Source organism: Callorhinus ursinus, unplaced genomic scaffold, assembly GCF_003265705.2.
Source record: "Callorhinus ursinus isolate GAN/ISIS: 27379988/994484 unplaced genomic scaffold, GSC_fseal_2.0 scaffold2, whole genome shotgun sequence".
In the NCBI taxonomy this organism is placed as follows: domain Eukaryota; kingdom Metazoa; phylum Chordata; class Mammalia; order Carnivora; family Otariidae; genus Callorhinus; species Callorhinus ursinus.
The window spans coordinates 67,394,674-67,416,825 of record NW_027397064.1 but is presented as its reverse complement, the minus strand read 5'-3'; the positions used below and the strand labels follow the sequence as shown (position 1 = coordinate 67,416,825).

The following is a 22,152-nucleotide window of genomic DNA, read 5'->3' as shown; positions in this document are numbered from 1 at the left end:
TCACAGTAAGGTAGCATTTCTTTTACCTTCACATAGTTGTACTCTAAGAGAATAAACTGTCCGTCAGGAGATACCGAATAATCATTTATAGAGTGTTCAAATTCCTCCTGTCAAGCAAGTAGAAAAAATAATGATTGAACAATTTCATTTTAACGATCATTATTGAGCACTTACTATGTAGAGGGTATGGTTCTAGACAGACATGTGGCTCATGCCTTGGGCGCTGCCAGAAATGTCACATTGCCCCACACAAATGACCATGATGCAAGGTGTATGGTGATCAGGGTTAGAGAACCAGGGAGGGAAGAATTAATTCTAAGCAAGGAAAGACAGCCATGAGGGCAGGGATCAGGAAGAGAGAGAGGGGGAAGAGCATGAGCGAAAAACCAGATGTAGGAAAGGGCATGTGTATTAAGAGTATCCAGAGGTTTGGCATAACCTGAGTACTGTATAGGGTACATCAGACAACATATAAAAGAGGACATAAAAATTAGAAAATAGCTGGGACTGAAATATAAGAAGTGGAACTTTAATCCACTTTTTGCACATGGATGTGATAGAATCTTATCCGTCTTAGCAAAGATGCTCTGGGACCTGGTGGCAGACATGAGATGAGAGGGGTTGCATCAGCCCTGGACTTGGGCAACTCAGTGGTCTCCTCTATAGAATGGAGCTAGGGACACAAGTACGAGAGTACTAACACAGATTAAAAAGACCTTGAACCAGGACTCTACAGTGGAAATAGAAATCCGAGGGACACAACATTGCAGAGGGCGAAGTGATAGGGTTTGTTGAATAACTAAATATGAGGGATGGCAGAGGAATCAAGGAGGATTCTGAGGATTCAAGGAGTAGAATTTCACTCTTTAGCCTAAGTGACTTGGAGGGGAGCATACTTTACCAAGATCGGGAACTCAGGAAGAGGAATAGGGTGCCTTCGGTTTGCTAGGAGAGTGAACGGGAAATAACTAGCTGAGCTTGGGATACTGAGTTTAAAATACCTGCAGGCCATGGGTGGGCCAGGAGCAAGTAAACTATTACAAAGAGATTTTGATCTTGGCAGGAAGTTAGTGTTGAAAATGTGCATTTGAGAATCAAGGCCAGACAGGAGAGCCCTGTTGGCTGTGAGTGCATGAAATTCACTGAAGGAGAACAGGCAAACTGCGAAGAGAAGCAGCAAGGGAAGACAGAGCCCTGAGGGGCACTTACGCTTAGGAGTATGGGCAGAGGAGGAGGAATCGTCAAGGGAGACTAAAAGGTAGCCAAGGCAGGGAGCATTCCAAGAAGGAGAGAAAGATCCACTGTGTCATACGCTGCAGAGAGAGTTCAACAGGATGAGAAATGAGAGCACTCATGATTTGAAAGGTTATGAAAAAAAATCCTCAGAATTTCCTTAGCATATAAATGAATTATGCAATCAAACATACAAATGTACTGTTTTCCAAGAAAATGGAGCTGTTTCCGTATTCAGCATTGAATAGCAAGATATTATTTTCTTGTTTGTAGAGGTATTCCTGATCTAAAGAAAGAAAATGGCTGGATCAGTATTTCAAGTTGCGATTAAAAGTCTTCATAAGCTAAAAATGATACAGAAAAAAACTTGAGGCTTAAGCTCACACAAGTACTAAATAAGCATTTCTAAGTTGGAAAAACATTAAGTGATGAATATCACATTAGTATGCATTCATTCTCCCATCATTATTGTCAAAATTCAATTCACTTTTAACTTTTTATAGTCTGCAACAAAGAAATACTAAGGTTTATTTTCCTTTGTACCTGTAAGTAGAGAAAAATATTTTCCCATATGGTTTAACAAAACAAAGGTGCCCCACAACCTAACTAGAAGGAGCACAAGCATAAAAATCTGTCCCCTCCCCAAAAAAGTCCTTACCTGAAATCCAACGCAGGGAGTAGAATTTCATCCTAAAAGTATTTTTTAAATAATCAGTTAGAGTGTAAGTTCTGCGGCTGTCAGCTGCACCATCATCTGTTGATTAAAAAACAGCCAAATGTTCAGTAAGATGGGATAACCTAAGTTTGGGATAAAATAAACAAATGGATCACTGCAATATACACTGGTCACCAACTATAGGAATTACACTCACAAAATGCAAAACACATTCTAAAAGATTTCCGGCTGGATGGATGGAGTAGAAATGCACTTAACTGTTAAAGCACATATGTGAGTGGTGTGTCTCCCTGGGCTACGTTAGTGCCTGTATTAGTGAGCTTCCTTACGGAGGTCTAGATCCGCAAAATCCAATGGAAATATTAATGTGAGTCCATTTTCTAGTAGCCATATTTAAAGATTTGTAAGGTGAAAATAATTTTAGTAGCATATTTTATTTAGCCCAATATATTCAAAATATTATCATTTCAACATGGAATCAATATTTAAATTTTATTAATGAGATCTTTCACATTCTTTGTTTTTATACTATTTCTTTGAAATCCAGTATGTCGTCTATGATTACAGCATGTCCCAATTTGACTAGGCACACTCCCGGTCAGTAGCTATAGGTGGTCACGTAGTAGACGGCACAAGGCTAGGCTGTCCTTCTTTGAGGACTGAAGGTTCCTTTCCAAGCTCTCTTGCTTTGCACGGACCTATAAGACAGGGTGATCGCCTAATTCACTGATCTTTGTTTCTATGGTGACTTTTCCTTGAACTTGGGGGAGGTTTTTATGAAACCCTCCCATGGATTCAGTGACACCTCACTTCTCCTCCTAACCTCTGATCATTCATTTTCCATCTCCTTCTTTGACTTTATTTTTCTCTATTGACCTCTAAGGCAGAAATGCCCTGATGTTCAATCCTCAGCTTTTTGCTCTTTTCTCTCTACGCTTTTCCTTCTAGAGGACTCCAGAGAATGTGACTTCCTGGGCTTGAGGCATATTTTCCATTTAAATACATGACAAAACGTATACTCATCACCTTGGCCTTCTACACCCCAAACTCACATTTCTAGGGCTGTGTTGGGCCTTCTTAGTTGGCTTGTCCCATACTAACCCTAGACTTACCTTGTCTAAAATAATTGTCTTCCTTCCAAAATAATTTTCCCTAGGGAATTTGTGTGGGGTTTTTTTTGTTTTGTTTTTTTTTAGATTCTGTCGCTGGAAACCCATATTCAAAGTCTGAAACTCATTTTTGATGTCTCCCTCTCTCTTACTACCACCTGCATGTAGTTAACCCTGTTGATTCCTCCTGTGAAATCGTTCTTCCGGGTATCCTGCCCCAGTCCAGTCCCCCCACTATATACCACCCCTGGAATGATTTTTCCAAAATGCCACTTTCATCCCGGTGACCTTTTCCTCAAAAGCCTCCCTGGATTCGCCATTGCCTACGGAAAGATTCCAACTCCTGAGTGTGGCGCTCATGGCCTCCACAGTCTGGCATGAGCCTCTCCAGGCTCATTTCCACTCACTCCATGCATGAACCCTCTAACCCACTCACACTGATTGCCTACGGGACCCAGTAAGCCTTCTTTGGCTTTTCTGTCTTGCTGTTTGTCCCAAGCCTCTTCTCTGCAGTGTCTCCAGCCGCTTCCCGGGCTGTCACAGTCCTCCACCTGCCAGCTCCCTCCTCTCTCATCTAGACTTCAGTGCTGCCTCCTCTGATTTTTGCCCCCACACTACTCATTTGGCTTTTGTAATTAATAACTTCGGGGCGGTAACTATTTTACCATGCCTACCAGTGTGGTGGACTGAGCTAGGCCACATTCTCACTGATGAAAGGGCTTTGGGTTGTTTGTTTGTCTTTCATCAACTTAGTACCTAGCACGGTTCTGTGCCATAGTAGGCATGACGTAGGATAGCATTCTACAAGCCTAACGAAGCCATTGTGATTCCCCAACCACAGACCCTCCACTGATGACAAACAGCCTAAAGAGTTCTTCCATATACTCTATTCTTTCCACATACTTGCAAACATACACTCACAAAATCAGGCACCATCCTAACTTTTCTGTAACTGCTCTTACTCTTCTGGGGATTGAAAAGCCAGTAGCAGCTTCTCTTGTTAATTTTTTATAGTCTGTGGAAAAAGAATTCTCTCACAAGAAATGCCCTTTCAAAAGATGTTCTCAAGATTTTATTTCTTTGGATCTTAAATGATAACATAGCCTTGGTTCTGCCTACAAAACTTTCAATTTCAATAGATAAAACTGTTACACTTTATTACTTTATTGATTTTGTTTAAACCTAGTTTGCTAAATAAGTTAAAGATTAAAAAACAAAACAAAACTATTTGTTTGTTTGTTTTTTCAATTTGGGCCTGCATTACACCCTGGAAAATTAGCAAGGTATTTGTATTTCTTAGCAGAGATAGAGCAAATGGGTAAAACCAGCCCTTGAACTTGCCAGCTTTCAAACAAGAAGTAAAGCCCTGTGCTACAGAAAATATTTGAAACTCTACAGATCTGTAAATTTATTCACTAAATACCCTCAAATGTTTGAATTCATCCAATTGTTCTTGGATATATCAAATAGCTATAAAGTAAGTACTATTTGAAAAATACTGTTGAGATAAACCATGCTCTCAAGAGCTATTGGCCTAAAATGGACACAAAAGACATTCTAAAATTAGTACAACTCAAGGTATAAATGGTTATAGACCTTCAGAGTCCTATATTACCTGCTGATATAGATGTCTAGATAGACCTATTGATACAGAACAATGTATACATACACATGCACACACACTTACATTGCGATGAACTAGATGTTTTTGTCCTCCAAAATTCCTATGTTGAAATCCTAATCCCCAGTGTGATGGTATTAGGAGATGGGGCTTTTGGGAGGTGATTAGGACATAGGGGTAGAGCCCTCATGAGTACCCTTATAACTTAGTGCCCAGAGGACTCTCTTGTCCCTTCCATGTGAGGACACAGGAAACAGGCTCTCACTAGACACTAGACACATAATCTGCCAGTGCCTGAGTCTTCCCAGCCTCCAAAACTGTGAGAAATAGACACTTGTTTGAGCCACCCGGTCTATGGCGTTTTTGTCAATGCAGCCCGAACAACCTAAAACGTATATATCTAATAAAACAGACATATCTTTCACTGCCTCTTGATTTTGTAAGGGGAGAATTAACCGAGTACTTATAACAGATGACGCGTACAGTGTTCTCTCATTTAAATGTTACCTCATGTAAGGGTATTTGCCCTGGTTTTTTAGGATAACACACTTAAATCTGGAATATTTAACATAACTGAGGCAAAATTCCCTGTGACGTCACCTGCTGTCCAGGGCGCCACCCTGCACATTCATGATGCATGACTCACTGAGCACTTAACCTTTCCCCTGTCTCAGACAATGCTGAGCTCATTCTCTCCTCAGGCCACAGCATTCCTAGACCCATCATGTCTACCATGTTTGGGCTCCTACCATGTTTGCTCATAATGGGCCCAGGATGATTTTAATCCAACCGCTGATGTCCCAGATATCAACCCTGATGCTACACTCCTGCTAGGGCCCAGGATATCTGTGAAGGCCCGGGCCGCCTCTGGTTTGTGTCAGGCTCGCTCAGCCACTTAACGATGACCCCGCGAGCCGCTTTCTACCTCCTGGCTACCCAGTGCCAGAACAGCGCTGCTGAATTGGAGCAAATCAAGCAACAAATGTTCCCTGTTTTTTTGCCTTGCCATTTGATAAGCAGTGCACATTGGAAGATACATCTGAAACATCTAGATAAGTGAGTTCTGTAAAATGTGAGTGCCAAGTCCAGGTTTTGACCTTTAGCAAGTTCCTAGTTTGTTGCCAAGTTACAACCTATTCTGTCAAACACTTACAGGACACGCTCATGTTTCTTTCCCCTTGTCTCCTTGCTCACTGACAGAGCACTGCTGTGGCAACAGATGAAGGTCTTTGGCTGCTTGTGTGGTTTTCCTGGTGGGCCTGGGACATGTAGTTCATTTGACTTATCGGTTCAAAGCATTATGCTAGCCAAGTAAAGCAGTTAATCATATGTTACCCATCAGCTTTTATAGAAACTCTTAGATTCATGTCTTCTTCAAAATCAAAAAAAAAAGGTTAACAACTTTAGATTTTACTTTTTTGGTGAGAACAGCTATTGGGTTAGACCATATGAAAATGTCATTTTTATCAGTCAAAAATTGTAGAATAACAGTATTTAAAATGACTCAACCTGATAAAGTCTTATCAAAGTGGTATCTCAATGCATTCTTTTTTTTTTAAAGATTTTTACTTATTTATTTGATACAGAGAGACACAGCGAGAGAGGGAACACAAGCAGGGGGGGGTGGGAGAGGGAGAAGCAGGCTTCCCACCGAGCAGGGAGCCCGATGCGGGGCTCGATCCCAGGACCCTGGGACCGTGACCTAAGCCGAAGGCAGACGCTTAACGACTGAGCCACCCAGGCGCCCCTCTCAATGCATCCTTGTTGTAGGATCAAATCATTTCTGAATAAAAGTATTTCCAAAATTATAAGATCTAAGTAAGGATGTAGTGTGGTTCCATGGAATGGTCTTGCTTTGACCACTTGTTACTTTGTGATTACAGAATAATTTGAATATTTTGTATATATTAGTAAAAAACTTTTTTGTCTGTATTGGGCTATGATATATAATATTTCTACTTCCAAAGATAAATTCTTTTGGTAAATAAATGGCTAATGAAACGCAACTAAAATGTGCTCTTTAAGCTCATAAACTTATTAAGTTGTTAAACACAGGAAAAAGATATCTGGTTATAGAATTCTTGGGTTCCATATGGTAATCAGTTAACATTTTGTATTGATGCTAAAGAAATGAAATGAGTGTTGCTTCAGAATTTGCCACAGCAAAATAGCAGCCTTGACATAGGGACAGAGGAAGCAAAATCAAGGAGGCAGAAGAAGAAATTGACTGGAAGGCACTTCATACCCTGTATTATTCAGTAGCATATGCAGGCAGGCTACCACCCATCTGAATTGATCCAACAAATACCAATAAAGTGTTGGGTCCTTGACGGCTTTGAAATCGGAGAGCCTGGATTTCAGCCTAGGTCCAATTCTTGCACTGAGGCCTTGGGAAAATTACTGCATCTTTCTGAACCTCAGCTTTTTAATCTATAAAACCAGAATATAGCATTACGTAGCCCATGGGGACTTGCCATGGTTAAGTGGGATAATGGATGTAAAATGCTTAGCTTGGGACATAGAATTTAGGAAGCTCTCCAGATATATTACACTATTGTTATTTTGTTCCAAGCGTGCACTAGGCAATCAGGATACAAACGTGAATAGAGGAGTCTCTCCTCTCACGTACTGAGCAGTGGTGCTGAGATTAGGACTTTAACTGCAATAAAATAATGGGTAAAATAATAAGTTTCATGATATTCATATCCCAGATGATCCGAATAAGACAGCATAAGAGCAACACATCGAGAAAGCACCTAGGATAACAACGTAGTCATTCGCCAAGTGCTAATGAGCCGCTCTTTCTCCCTTCTACCGGTCTCATGCCCTCCTTCCCGTCCGTAGCTGGAGTCAGCAGTTTGTAGCATGGAGGGGAAACATGGAACTTGGTGGACTTGGAGGATTTGGAGAGAGGGACATTTTTCCGATTACTAACACAGGAGGCATTAAACTATAATCACAATCGCCAGATTCACCTCTAGAAGAGAAACATCCCAGGTACACCAAGTGACATCTGATAAATGCCCAACCACGGAGCCAGAGGCTAGGGAACCTGGGACTGCATCCTCCATGCATTTCCTTGTAAGATCAGAGGGGCAGATGGCCAAACTTCTGTTAGAGATAGATCACTGTATTTTCAAAAGTGTACTCTGAAAGGCCAGCCAAGTGGTACAACGCATTATCTCCTAGACTAGCGACAGTTTGGGATAAAGGGAACAACTTAGTAGGAGACTGGCTGTCATGACTCCAGCCTCACCCCCTCCTCCTGCCCTCATGTCACTCCTCTCTATCTGCAATGGCCTCCTGGCCGTTCACTAGACACACTCTGCCCACTGCCGCCTCAGGGACTTTGAACTTGCTGTACTCTCCTCCTGGAATGTTCTTGACCTCGAATACGCCCAAGGCTTGCTTTTCTTACCTCCTCCAGGTCCTTTTTTAAGACCTGATCTCCCCATGGCATTCTCTATTGCCCTTCTTGCTTTATTTTTTTCCCTTAACAGTGATACCATCTATCATACCACATATCTTGCTTCTTTATCTTGTTTACTGTTTGCCTCCTTTGACTGAATGTAAACTCCATAGGGGCACTGATTTTGTTGTGTTTGGTTTCGTTTACTGTTATATCACCACAGCCTAGAACCGTGCTCAGCATATAAAAACAGTCCCTGATTATTTTTGAATGAAAAAATAAAAGCCAGATAATACTAACACAGGAACACGGTTCCGAATACCAGCATTGTGAACTCCAAGTGATGGTGGTAGTAGGAAGAGCAATGCACTGGTCAGATGGGTCTAGTTAGAGGATTGGCCAGTAGGAGAGGAAGAAGAACTTTCTTTTTCCGGCTGATCCCATCAACGTGTGCCCAGAAGTAGTACCTGGCCCAACCTCTGGCTCCTTTGGAATGCCCAAACTTGTCTTGTCATGCCTCCCAGTGGTGGCAGAAGCAGCGGGGTGCTTCATACCCCTCAGTTTTGAACCCAGATCTTCTGTGTCCTTCTTCTTCCCCTTTGTTCCTAACCCCAAACATAAACCATTCCTGCAGCTTCTCTCTCTGGGTTACTTCAGAATTTCTCTTTTGCTCTTTAGTCCGTGCAACCAATTTTTAGAGTAAAGTCCTCTTCTGAAACACCGAGTGTGATTTCTGTATTTGTCACGCCACTATACTTCAACAGTATAAAGACTTACACACTTTGCCTATAAAATAAGGTCATTTTGGGCTCTAAGCATCCAATATCTAGACCTGGGGTTGGCAACCTCTTCTTAAGGGGCCAGACTGTAAATGTTTCAGGTTTTGTGGGTCATGCATCTTCGTTGCAACTACTCCAGTCTGCCTGTAGCGTGAAAGCAGCCACAGACAACATTGTAATTTTAATGGCTGTGTTCCAATAAAACTTTATTTAGAAAAACAAGTGGCCAGACTTAGCTTTTCTTTGATGACACTATGTAGACATTCCTCAGAATTGTAAGCAACAACAACAACAACAAAAAAACCACAACAAAAACACAACTGCTCCCAAGATTGGTTTTGAAAGATTGAGGTTGAAACTCTAATTGCTTTGAAACAGTAAGAATATCAGCATAAGACTCCAATATATATGCAGAAAAGCAAAAGTGGGCAGAATATCCATGCCTCAAAATTCAGGTCAAGATGAAAATAACTACAACCACTGGCAAAGCAGTGCAAGGCCAGAGGGACTTCCTGATCTAAACCCAGTTTACATTGCCCTACTCACTCTGCCTTGACCTCAGGAATGAGTCAGGAAGTGTAGCCTGCACAGGAAGCCTGCACCAAACAGGGTATCAGGGCTGCTTTATTCCTCTTTGAAATAGAAAGTGCTTTATTCATTCATTCATTCATTCATTCATTCATTCATTCATTCATTCTATTATAGTCACTTCCTCTCCCCTTGTTAGGACTTTTCTGGGAAGGAATAAGACTGGTACAATAATGGCCAACATTCATACTTGGAAGGCTTTTATGGCCCACGACATTGACTGACATTAAACCAGTGTAATCTCAGGTGACGAGAAACAGCTGAGAGGTGGAAACATATGAACTATGTGGATAAATGACCCACAGGCCCATGAAACATTCAGCCATTTCAGTAAAGGGCTGTTTTCTCTTGAGAAATACTGAAAAGTAGTTGTAGTGAGACATCAAGTGAAGGTGTTACCATGCAAGCTAAGAATGATTAGTTTGTGTTAGAAACACTGATTAGAAGACATCAGCCTTTGGTGACCATGAAAGTTCTAATACTGAATCGCTGAAGAACTTTCCAAAAAGATTTATAGGAATAATCAACAACGCAACTCTGGGATAAGTGTTTGTCTTCCAGGATACAAGGAAAGATGATCATTGGAAAACAAAACTGCCATAAAAATTGCCCTTCCCAGAATTCTCCAGGCAAAACTTTCAAGAGTGTGGGACAAGTATTATAGTACTTGCCTCTGGGACTATTAAAAAAATAAAAAATTTAAAAATACATAAAGAATCATAACTACAAATACAGAGTTATTCCAGGGTGCTGGGCCGTTCCAGGCGTTGTACATTTAATAAGTTATTCTCGTCTCAATTTTACAGGTAAGGAAACTGAGGTGCAGACAAGCATAGAGAGTAAGTGGACTCAAGTCCCGTGACTACAAAGCACCGAAGCTACACTTGAAGTAGACAGCCCACCTGGGTAATCTCCCTTTCTTGAAGTGGACTGTGCCACAGAACACAACCTAATCACCAGAATTAAATCCATCATATTCACGACCTCAGAGACTGTACATGGGGGAAGGGAGGAAATTTGGGGAGTCATTTTATTTTAAAGATTTTATTTATTTATTTATTTGAGAGAAAGAGAGTGTGTGAGCATGATCGGGGGAGGGGCAGAGGGCGAGGGACAAGGAGACTCCCCGTGAAGTCCAGTGCGGGGCTCGATCCCAGGACCCTGAGATCATGACCTGAGCTGAAGTCAGATGCTTAACCACCTAATCAACTGAAGCACCCAGGCGTCCCTGGGGAGTCATTTTAGAATTCTGGTTCCCTTGGTAACCTTGCCTGTTGTGATGAGAAAAGTTAAATAGGGATGTTTTTTGCAAGAATTCAGGTGAAAGGTGATGGGTATCTGGGACTGGGGGGTAACAGTGGAGGTGGTGAAATATGGTCGAATTTTGAAAGAACATGAAAGTAGAAGTGATAGGCTTTTGCTGACCAACTAGATGTTGAATATAAATGAGTCTGTGGAGTTGAGAAGAGCTGCATGGATCTTGGGCTCAGGGACTAGAGAAATGGAATTGCTCTATGTTGAGACAAGGCGCACTAAGGGAGGAATAGGTTTGGCAGGACTTTGGGGAGATGTTGCTTTGAGATGCCAGTAACATCCAAATGGAGATGCCTACTCAAATACACATGTAGAATTTCGGAAAGAGGTCTGGTCTGACGATTGGGGCACTGTCAGGGTACAGATAGTGTTTAAGGCCATGGGGGTGTGTGAAATCACCCAGTGGAATGAAGGAAGAAGGAAGGAAGAAGTTCCGGAATGGAGCCCTGGTGGGTTGAAGGTTAGAAGTCAGACATGAAGAGGAACTTCTTAAGGAGAATGGAGGGGGCATGTGGTGAGGTAGAAGGAACACCAGAAGTAGAAACCCAGGGGGAGGCGGTAAAGAAGAAAGACTAACTGACAGGACAGTGAGACACAAATGGAGACCTGGGCTTTGGATTTAGTAACACACAGGTGAGGGAACTTGAGGAGAACTGAGCTGTTTCAGTGGCCGGCGGGGGCAAGCCTTATTCCAGGGGGTTTAAGAGAGAACAGGGAGAGGAACTGTAGACAGAGATAAGTTCTTTGAGGAGTTTCGTGGTAAAGAGAGCAGGGAGAAGGACTGGGAGATTGGCAGGGATGCGGGATCCAGGGAGGATTCTCCTCTCCGCCCCTCTGCCTCTTTTCCTTTCCTTTCGTGAGAGGTCACCGCACCATTAGATAGAGAGGAGAAAATGATGATGCAGAGGGCAGGAGAGAAAGCTGGAGCCCTATTTCTGTGCAAAGCAAAAGGGGTGGAATCAGTGCCCACAGGAGGATCTGGCTTCCAGCAGGTGCCCAAAAAGCTCACCTAGCGCCCCGGAGGGGCAAATGCAGGTGAGTGCTCAGAGGGGCTGGTGGGAATGGAGGATAGTCTCTTCTGAGGGCCTCTCTTTTGTCATTAAAAGACAAAGCCAGCTTGTCAGCTGAGGGGATGCTGGGGGCTTGGGGAAGGGAGACACATGACAGAGTCCACCAGCAGCGTCAGTAAGGAAGCGGGGTGGGGGGGGCGGGATGGCCAGGCCTCACGAGACGCCACTGATACTGGGTTCTAGATTTTCTTTTCAGTACAGTCAAGCCACTTTCATCTTCAGAAAATCACTACCATGTAGATTAATTTTCCCTCCTACAGATTTAACAACAAAGATTTGAGTCATCAGGGCGCCTGGGTGGCTCAGTCGTTGTGTCTGCCTTCGGCTCAGGTCATGATCCCAAGGTCCTGGGATCGAGCCCCACATCGGGCTCCCTGCTCCGCGGGAAGCCTGCTTCTCCCTCTCCCGCTCCCCCTGCTTGTGTTCCCTCTCTTGCTGTGTCTCTCTCTGTCAAGTAAATAAAATCTTAAAAAAAAAAAAAAGATTTGAGTCATCAAATACAGACACCATGAAGTTATTTTGTTTGCTTTTATCTACTAATTGTATTTTGTTTTTCTAGCCATTAGTTATTTCAAATCCTACTTTCCTGGGTCAACTTTTGCAGGTCTAATGTTTACCATGTATTTTAAAAGGTTGCTCTTTTTATTTTCTGTTGACTGTTTCTACTACCTTTTCACATTATTAGTCGAATAAAATATGACAATTTATATGGGCTTTTAATGAAAAAATTGAGAGTAATTCCCCTAAGATGTTTCTGACCTGCTCTACTGTCTCAGATTTGTATCTTAAATATTTCAAATTTGATTCCTCCCCATTCTTAATCACGTTAGATGCCAAGCCAAAGCAGGTACTGGGCCCAAAATGCCTTTCTCATAAAAAGCACATCATCGAAACACCATGCTGTGCAATAAATTTAGGTGGTTAGGAAAGGAAGTGAGAAGAGGGGAAGGAGAGTTATATGATCAGATTCTTCAGAGATCAGAGCTGGCTTGACAGCTATTTTCTTTTGTTAGCAAATTAAATCTTTTCAGTGTAATGAAAAGAAAGCAACGATAAAATATATGATATGTCTACATAGAGCGCCCCCCCCGGCATTTCTTTCTTTTGGAATTCTCAATTCAACTTAGGTAATTTCCCTTCCCCTTCCTTGTGTTAGGAAGGAGTTTCCTCCTCGTCCCAGGAAGATGAGTCTTGATAATCTAGTTCAAAAGAAAATCCAGACCCCAACATTCATTCCCCATGCCCGTGATTAGATTAGAATGGACGAGTGACACAAATCTGGCCAATGAGATGTGAGGGAAAGTCTGCCTTGGGCCGAGGGACTTCTGGAAAAGCTCTCCCTCCCTGAGAGAACAGGTTATGAATGAGGAACAACATCATCTTCTGCCCTGCGAAATAGCTGTGTGAGCAAATGATGTGCTTCTGTGGCACCCATACTTGACCCTGAGAGGACAAGCTTGAGAACATAAGCCGACAGTCTGAGGAGGGGTGCAGCCGAACAGATGAAAGGTGCCAGGCCCTTGAGGATGTTGTTGGATCACTGCATCAACAAACTCTAGAACTGCCTCACTTCTATGCTTCCAGTGATGTAAGAGGCTAATAATAGGACAATAGTTAACACTCTATAGTTCACATTTAAAAAAAAAAAAGATTTTGAGAGAAAGCCAGAATGAGTTGGCGGGGGGGCAGGGGGCAGATGGAGAGGGAGAAGCAGGCTCCCCGCTGAGCAGGGAGACAGCTGGAGGTGGGGCTCCATTCCAGGACCCTGAGATCACGACCTGAGCCACCGAGGCGCCCGGTAACACTTTATAGTTTAAACAACTTTTGGGCAGGTACTCTGTTACTTGCAGCCAGAAACATTGTTTTGACACAGTCCTCCTACAGAATCTGGAGCCGTAATAGTTGAGGACGAAACAGGAAGGTGAACTGCATGCCTGGGAGGCCATTCTGGTGGCTCCACTATTGGAAGGATTATATGCGGATCCATTAATTATTAATCCTTTATGCCTAGTTGGTTTCTGTACAGACTTCCCGGGACAGCATTTATCATTGCCCTTTAGTGCTTCCATAGCACTTTGATCATTTACTAGAAGGACACTTAGCCCTTTTTACTATAGTTAATGTTTATGTTTCTTTTAATATTGGGAATTGTTTGAGGATAAGGGCTGTGTCTATCATTTTTATATCTCTCGTGGGTAACAAAGTGCCTGGCATGTAGAAAATGTTCCATAAATATTCGCTGAATTGGGGAATTACACCATCTTTTGACAGGTATGTGCTAGGTGCACAATGGAGAAGGCCTCTCCGAGTCCTGCCTCCTGATCCCTGAAGCATATGCAGCAGAACAAAGGAATTAGTTCAGAGGAACTGGTGTAGATTAGCTCTCGTGGGCAAGACAGAGCCCTGAGAGCACGAGAAAGTTCTCCACTTGGACTGTGTAGACGGTTGTTCAAGGAGTCATCCTCGTCGGTGCTCCTTCCCTCACTTTTCACTTCTTTGCTCTCCGCCACACACTGTTTACCTCCAAAGTACATCCTGTTTTATCTCTCTTTTTTTTACATTTCCAATACTATCACCCTGTCCAATCTGCCATCATCTCTCACAAATACCCTCCACCTGCCTCTGTTATGTATGAATGAGTCAGAGACATGGTTTAAAAATGGAATTGAGATCATCCACATTCATGCTTGGGATAAAAAGAAACTCCTTTCTGTGTCCCTCTGCCTTCTCTATCACCCTTAATTTTGTCCCAGCATTATTCCTGTCTGAAATGACTCAGGTGCTTGCCTCTTCCTTGCCTGCCCCATGGATGGTAAAGGTCCATGGGAACAGGCACCTCATCTCTACTGTTTAGGGCCAGCTCCCCTAGACCCACAACAACACCTGACACAGAGGTGACTGTTCCAGACGTGCTGGTGAGCTAACAAATCCTGAATCTGGCCACCACAGGACCACAGCTCTAAAGAGGCTGTAAGTCTTATAGTACAAGTTTCCTGCCTGAAATAAAAGGAAAATAACAGGGGAATAGAGCCATCCGTGAAACTCATGGACCTGAGCTTGAGCAGGTCAGGCTTTAAAAAAAACTGAGGAAAATAAGAAGAGGGGGTCTCAGCCCCACAGGGATGGTGTTAAGGTCACTGGGGCCACACAACCGGTTTTGGAGGACCCAGTGTGAGGTCAGGGAAGGGGTATGTGGTAGTCCCCTCCTGATAGCCCCTACTGCTCCCTCTTCCTTTGTTATACAATCTGAGCCACCCTGGTCCTCACGGTGTCAGGAACAAAGTTCCCGCAGGCTTTGGCTCTGCCTGGAATTACCGAGCTTCTTGGGCCTTGGATGCTGAAATATGTTTCTCAAGCTCCCGAGTCTACTTGCTTCCCCAGTGAACGAAATAATGAAGAAATGTGCACATAAATGTATATGGGTAACTAAAGTCAATGGTTTATCATTAAGTTTTAAAAACTTCCTAGGAAGTTAGAATTTTGAAGTAAAATATAAAGTTGAAAACACAGTACTTGGGGCGCCTGGGTGGCTCAGATGGGTAGGCGTCTGCCTTCGGCTCAGGTCATGATCCCAGGGTCCTGGGATCGAGTCCCACATCAGGCTCCCTGCTCCTTGGGAGCCTGCTTCTCCCTCTGCCTCTCTCTCTCTCTCTCTCTGTCTCTCATGAATAAAAAAAAAAAAAAAAAAAAAGTTTAAAAGAAAACACAGTACTTGGCAAAAATAAAACAGCTAACTCAGAAGTTCTGATTTTGTAGTTTTAGTTTACTCTCAGATTGAGACACACCCTCCTTTGGAGGTCATAATGGAGCTATGAAGACTAAAGGTAAAAATATTTACAAGATAATTGGTTTACAACAATGAAAGGGTTAGCATCAAACCATAAAGCCGTGATTAATCATTCACTTACAAAAATTCCCACCAAAGCATTTCTTTAAAACAGCTATGGATGGAAATCAGCAGACTCAGGAAAGGCTAAAAGTCAAAAGGTTTGGATTTCCAAGTTCTAGGACTTACTCACAAAGCCCTAAACTTCTATGCCTCAGTTTCTTCAGTGTAACAAGTAAAGATATTAATACCTTAATGGGTTGTTCTGTGAAGTTCAAATAAAATAATATAATATGCATTAAAAACAAAGTAGGTGTAACTGAGCGCAAGGAGCAAATCTGGACCTGAGCTGGAAGTCACTGCCTGTCTACAGCTTTATATAGGAATGGAGGCAAAAGCAGCAGGAACTTTTCTTCAGGACACTTGGCATCCAGGGATTAGCAGCCATGAAATTATAATATAGGCAGATACATGGGAAATTGTAACTTTATGCTAACATGGCCACATGAATTTATACTTGATCAAAACCAGCACAATGATTTGGAGTTTAAGAGCACCAGCTCTAGAGTCACATTGCCTGAGTGTGAATCTCAGCTCTGCGGAGCTTTGAGCAAGTTCCTTAACTTCTTGGGTAGCCAGCTTCTAGGACGATCCCCGGAGCTCTCTGCGGCCAGCACTGATGCCCTTGCGTCATGCCCTTTCACATTGTATCAGGGCTGGCTTGGGCAAGCAATAGAATACAGCAAAGTGATGGCGTATCGCTTCTGAGGCTAGGTCACAAAAGGCTCTGTGGCTTCCCACTTGGTTGCTCTCTTGGATCCTTCTTTCCACCCCATGGACAGGCCCACATGGTGAGGAACCAAAATGTCTAGCTAACAGCCACGTGATGGAGCTTGGACGTGGATCCACCAGCCCTGGTCAAGCTTTCAGATGACACCTTGTTTAAGACCTCATGAGGGACCTGGAGCTAGAACCTCCCAGCTAAGCCACCGCCGAATTCCTGACGCACAGAAGTTGTGAGATAACAAATGTTCGTCGTTTTAAGTGTTGGGGTCATTCATTATGCAGTGATAAATCACTGAAGCACCCTCTCAAAGTAAAATTTACATTTCTGTAAAAATGGAGACGATAACAGAACCTCTCTCAAAGGGTTGCCCTAAGGATCAAACGAGAAGTACGTTAAAAGCCCTCAGCCCAATACCTGGCACAGAGAGAACACATGTTAACTATTATTACAGGTCCGCATGCCTTCTCTTCCGTAAGTGAGGTGGTCCTGCATGTGTTTACAGTCACGTTTCCCATGGCGTCAGCACTTCGTTAAGTACATTGATCCAGCTCTAGTTAGTCATTTTACATTGTCTTTCTCTATCCATCGACTGGGCAAACAGTCTTCCCTTTTCCTCTCTGATCACTTTTGGGATGAGAGGCAAGATGTGTATGAGAGAAATTTAAGGGACATACTGTGGCTAAGGAACCACAAGCGCTGACCTGAAAAAGACCAACCCACTGACCTCATGAACACTTGACAAAGGTTGACAATAGTTAGCTGAGCTGGCTGAAGTCAACTCAGGCTTTTACGGAACTCACTGTTTAGAAATTGTCCTCTGAAATATACAAAGCTTTCGTTCAGGTTCATTTATGGGCTTTTAAACCTGGAACAGATCCTGGACTTCCTCGGACAAACTTCACAGTTGTTATCTTTTCTTTCTCTGATTATTCCTGTCTCCTTCACATTTGGGTTTCCTTTTATTACTGATGGATGGGTGAGCAGTCAAATTTCCTATGCACTGAAAGAAGATATGGAAGAAATTCACTGCTAAAGCAGTGAAAAGAACAAAAGAAGAACAGGTATGTTTCTATCCCACAATAAAACTCAATAATAAAACTACTTGACAAATATTTCAAAAGCATAGCCTATAATATAATGTGAAAGGGGAAGTAAAGGGATCACATATTGAGTCAGAGGTTTTATTACCAGTAAGCCATGAGGATTTCTATACTTCCATTGAGAGTAAAGTACATTTATCTATTTTACTGATGACTCTGGGAAACTGAATGTTTAAATGTAATATCCTTCTATAATAGAGTATCTGAAGGGTTTATAATAAAAATACAGTCTTTTATTATATACACAGAAGGAGGTGAACTTTTAATTTTGCTGGACGAAATGCATAATTCCTGACCTCAGGAGTTTTTATTCTAAAAAAAATACAGTAGTATTAAGCTCATGCCTCTCTGCCTCTCTCTCTCTTTCTCTTCTGGGTGTGTTTAGTTCTGCTAAAGTCAGTGTTTCATATGGAAACACTTAACCTTCTCTTGTCGACAACCTCTCAGGGGATGAACTTGGTTTTGCTCATTTTGTCCTCCTTTTGGCTGTTTATTTCTTAGCTTTCCACATGATCTAGGACTTTGTTTTTCTATCAAAATCTTCTTCCCTCCCCTTCCCTTCTTGTCTTCCCTCCTTTTCTTTCTATTCATCTTTCCTCTCTCCCACCTCCTACCTTCTTTCCTTCCTAGTACTTTTTTTTTTTTTTAACTTTAAACCTAGATTGACAATATGGAGAACATTTCTTGGGTGGTGACTCTGGATTCTTTGTAAGAATGCTGTCCTTCATTGTGGCACAGCCCAGGAACGAGATTGTTGATTTAGTGAAAATGCCACATTCCTGGGCTTTCATTTATGATAAAGCAGCAGTTGAAACAAGATGATTTTTCTTTTCTCCTGAAATATATGTGTGTGTGTATGTGTGTGTGTGTGTGTGTGTGTGTGTATATATATATATATATATATATATATACCAATTAAGAAATATGAGAAGAGAAATAACTTGGGTGTTGTTTCTTAAGTGTAAATAAAGCATACAATGAAACCACATATCCACCCAGTTGCCCAAGAGGCATCCTTAGCCACCCTCCCCTTCCTTTTACGAAGTCTAATTGTTCACATTTTTGCGTAGCTTGATAGCCTTCAAATTCTGCTCTGCACCATCAGTCTTCTGGGACACTTCCCTGTTTCCCCTCTGGCCTTGCTCCACTCAACCCACATTCCCACTGTCAGGCCCAACAGTCCAGGCATGTGCAAGATTCTCCAGTAGTTCTCATCATCTGCAGGTTAAAATCAACTCCTTTTGCTTCTGCCCACCCTGCTCTTCTGCTAGGAGTCCTTTTATGATCCAACTGAGGATGCGATCTTGTGTCTCTGTGACTCATTAGGCGTTTATATTTTCTGGAAAACCTTATCTCCAGACACTGATATTAACTATTTGAGCATCCCTACAGAAGAAACTTCTCCTGAGAAGACTTCCTTGACATTCCCAGAAGTAATCCTTCTAATCCACAGGGAAGTTTGCTCAAGTCTCTCTAAATTATTTTAATGAATCATAATGCTTTGATGGAGACACATGAATCTCTGGAGAAGTCCCATCAAAAGACTGTTCTTGAAATATTTGTCCAAATTTCATATGGGGAAGAGACTAGGTGTGGTTTAAGGGAAATGACAAGGCAGCCCCTCCCCAGTCTGCATGCCCCACCCAGCAAAGCAAAATCCCCCATAGTTAACTTGACCAAATCCCCTAGATGGCAGTTGCATGACCCCCCAGGCCCCTAGGCCATTTCACTGCCTATTTCAAGTGGTTTATCAAAGTTCAGTGTTCCTTCCACTGTCCTTAAGGAAAGTGCTGATAATTAACAGTTTTACACCCATGCTTCCAGTGATGCTGTGGTGCCTCAGTGATGTTCTGGAGACAAATGGGCTATCCAGGTTACTTTGATTTTTTTGCATATTTGTCTCCTAGTAGATATAAACCTCTTGAGGTCAGAGAGCTTTATAAATTTTAATCTTTGTATTTGCAGCAAGTAGCACAATGCCTGGGACATAATGTCAGCCATGTGAATATTTATTGATTGTATGGATGACCCATTTTTTTTTTTTGGTAAGATTTTATTTATTTGAGAGAGAGAGAGAGAGAGATCACGAGCAGGGGCGGGGAGCAGAGGTAGAAGAAGACTCCCCACTAAGCAGGGAACCTGATGCAGGACTCGATCCCAGGACCCTGAGGTCATGACCTGAGCCGAAGGCAGATGCTTAACCAACTGAGCCACCCAGGTGCCCCTGAATGACCCATTCTTACAACTAAGCTTTGTGTGTGTGGTTGTTTAAATATACAAAGTATCACTTTATGAAAACAGTTATATTTTAACACAAAGGCAAACGTAAGGGAACTGATGATTGCCATTGGATTATCTCAAGTGGTGGTAACCATTGCTTTCTTAACTAAAAGTCATTATCAATAGATCAGCACACTCAGGTATTTAACCTTTGGTACTTTTGCCCTGGCCCTGAAATTGCCAGGCAAACAGTTCTTGACAGCTTCACAAACTAATTCTGAACTGTCCCCTTGAAATCTGGAGAAGACCCCGCAGTGTGTGAGCACTGTCTACACATTTCCTGGTTGACTAGACCATCCAGAGAGAATGCTTCAGTTGGCTGACTAGAATGTGTAATACTGAAACGAAAGTAAATATTTACTTAAAAGGAAAGTAAGGCCAGAAGAAACCCAAACTAGATGTTCTCACTTGTTTGCATCCAATAAAGTGTATCCCATTACATGAACGTTTTATAGTAAGAGCTAGAGTTGAACTGTCAGGCAAGCTGAAAATATGAAGGCGGCTTTAAATGAAAGAATCCACCAAACATCACTGATCCCACCCCGCTCTGAATATTACCATGTACACCAGCTTTATGATTTACTATGACATATTTCTATAAATGGTCAAGTAGTTTTTTCTCTGCACCTTAACTCTCTGATTAATGCATTTTCATCGTCCCGGAAGGAAAAGAACCTCGGTTCCCCATGTAGTCTTTTCTCAAAACTGTATTTTGGGGATGTTCCTTCTCTTAATTTTTTCCCTCCTTTTATGACATCCCTACTACTGCTTGAAGCCTTTAAACACCACATCTTTTCCTTTGAAGGTCCCAACTACAAAGGTTTTTTTTTCTTTAATTTAAATCATATTAAATTTAAACATTTAAACTTGAATTTAATAAAAAGAAATCCTAAGACTTCTCCTTGATTGCGGGAAGTAGGCATTTATGATACAAGGCTCTCGCAGCCTGCACACTGGAGACCCCACCAGGGACATCTAGCCACTCCCTAGAAGAAGCAACAACTCCAGGGAAGCTTCAGCTACAACCTGGTGCACGGGTCCAAGCCCCCAGCAAGATCCTTAGTTCTCCGTGTGCTTAGTGTGGTAAGACAGAACCCGGTCCTGGTCTCCAATTGCCTTATCTTTTGCAAATGGTTCAAACTTACTGTCTTCGTTCAGCAGAACCACGGGCACGGTGATGACGGTGACGAGCGCAGCGAGCCCCAGCAGTCCCAGGAGCACCTTCCACGGCGTCTGCAAGCCGGTCAGATCGTATCCAGTTAGAGCGAGCCCTCTGGCCCCAGTCTGGCAGAGGCAGAGTGTCGGGGCCCGCGCTGCACCCTAGGCGGCGGGATGTGCCCATGGGCGAACATCCGGAAGAGGGGCACAGTGGGCTGAGAGGGTTTGGAGTGCGGAGGTTGCAAGAGCGGTTGCCCTTGAACTTGTGGCATCAGAGCACATTAGCGTTTGCTTCTCTACGGCCTCCTGCACGTCAGAAGCCGAGCGAGGGAGAAGCCAAGTGAGGGTTCGAACTTGCGTTTTATGGGTGGCTCTCTGCGTCCTCCCAGGCTTCGCGCCTGGTACTAGCAGAAACCCCGGGGGGCCGAGCCCCAGGCGGGGGCTCTGGGACGGCCCTTCACCTGTCACAGGGTGGCCCTGGAGCTTCCGCCGAATAGGAGCCCGTGGTCCCGTTCCTCGAGCTTCGGGGTCAATTTGGGGGAGAGTCTGGTGAAGAAGCACCTACAACGCGACCCTGGGGTTAGGGAAAGGCGCTACTCACTCACCTTCATCGTCGGTGTGGGCCCGGAACTGAGTGTTCGGAGCAGGAGCGCAGGCAGAAGTCAGGCGAGCCGCGGAGACGGGCGTCCAGCTCCACCGCTCGGGGCCGCGGAGTCACTCTGCGCTCCCAAGTTTCTGCCACGAGTTAAACATTAGTGAACGCTCAGACCGTTCGGTATAAAGGCCGCGGGCAGGCTGCGGGCGAACGCGCGCCGGGCGCCCGGCACTGGCATCCCGGCCGGAGGGCGCCCGAGAGGCGCCTCCCCCGTGTGCAGGGCGCTGGGCGGCAGTCGGGGCGCGCAGGGTGCAGGGCCCCCGGGACGCTCGGGCGGGGTTGCGAGAGCCGCGGCCGGGGTGAACCTGCGTCTGGCACCCGGCGCGCACACTGTAGTCCGCCGTAGCGGAAAGGGACCTTGGCTCTCGGCTCCCATGGGGTCTGCAAACTCAACGGCTTACTGCTGGCAGCCCAACTAAAACCCAGGCCCTTGTTTTTTTTGCTAGTGAAAGTCTGTTGGGAAGTAGTGGGGTGTTTAAAGCTTCTGGAAGGCAAAGGGAGAGAAAAGGTGATTGTGTCTTTGTGAATGGCTCTTAAAGGCTAAGTA

General features: G+C 43.5%; 1 protein-coding gene across 2 annotated transcripts in view; it reads right to left on the bottom strand.

Annotated features, from left to right (window-relative positions):
• Nucleotides 1–21,821, bottom strand: part of DPP4 (dipeptidyl peptidase 4) — a 77,444-nt gene extending 55,623 nt beyond the window's left edge. Inside the window, exons 1-5 of one of the 2 annotated variants that reach the window (XM_025852577.2) lie at nt 21,556–21,821; nt 20,938–21,025; nt 1,892–1,987; nt 1,428–1,519; nt 27–107 (exon numbers count right to left, since the gene is read on the bottom strand). In XM_025852577.2, coding sequence (XP_025708362.1) covers nt 27–107; nt 1,428–1,519; nt 1,892–1,987; nt 20,938–21,025; nt 21,556–21,561 — 363 coding nt within the window. In that variant the 5' untranslated portion in view covers nt 21,562–21,821. The remainder of the gene's footprint in view (nt 1–26; nt 108–1,427; nt 1,520–1,891; nt 1,988–20,937; nt 21,026–21,555) is intronic. The other variant, XM_073883397.1, reaches the window with a different exon arrangement.
• Nucleotides 21,822–22,152: the final 331 nt, after the last annotated feature.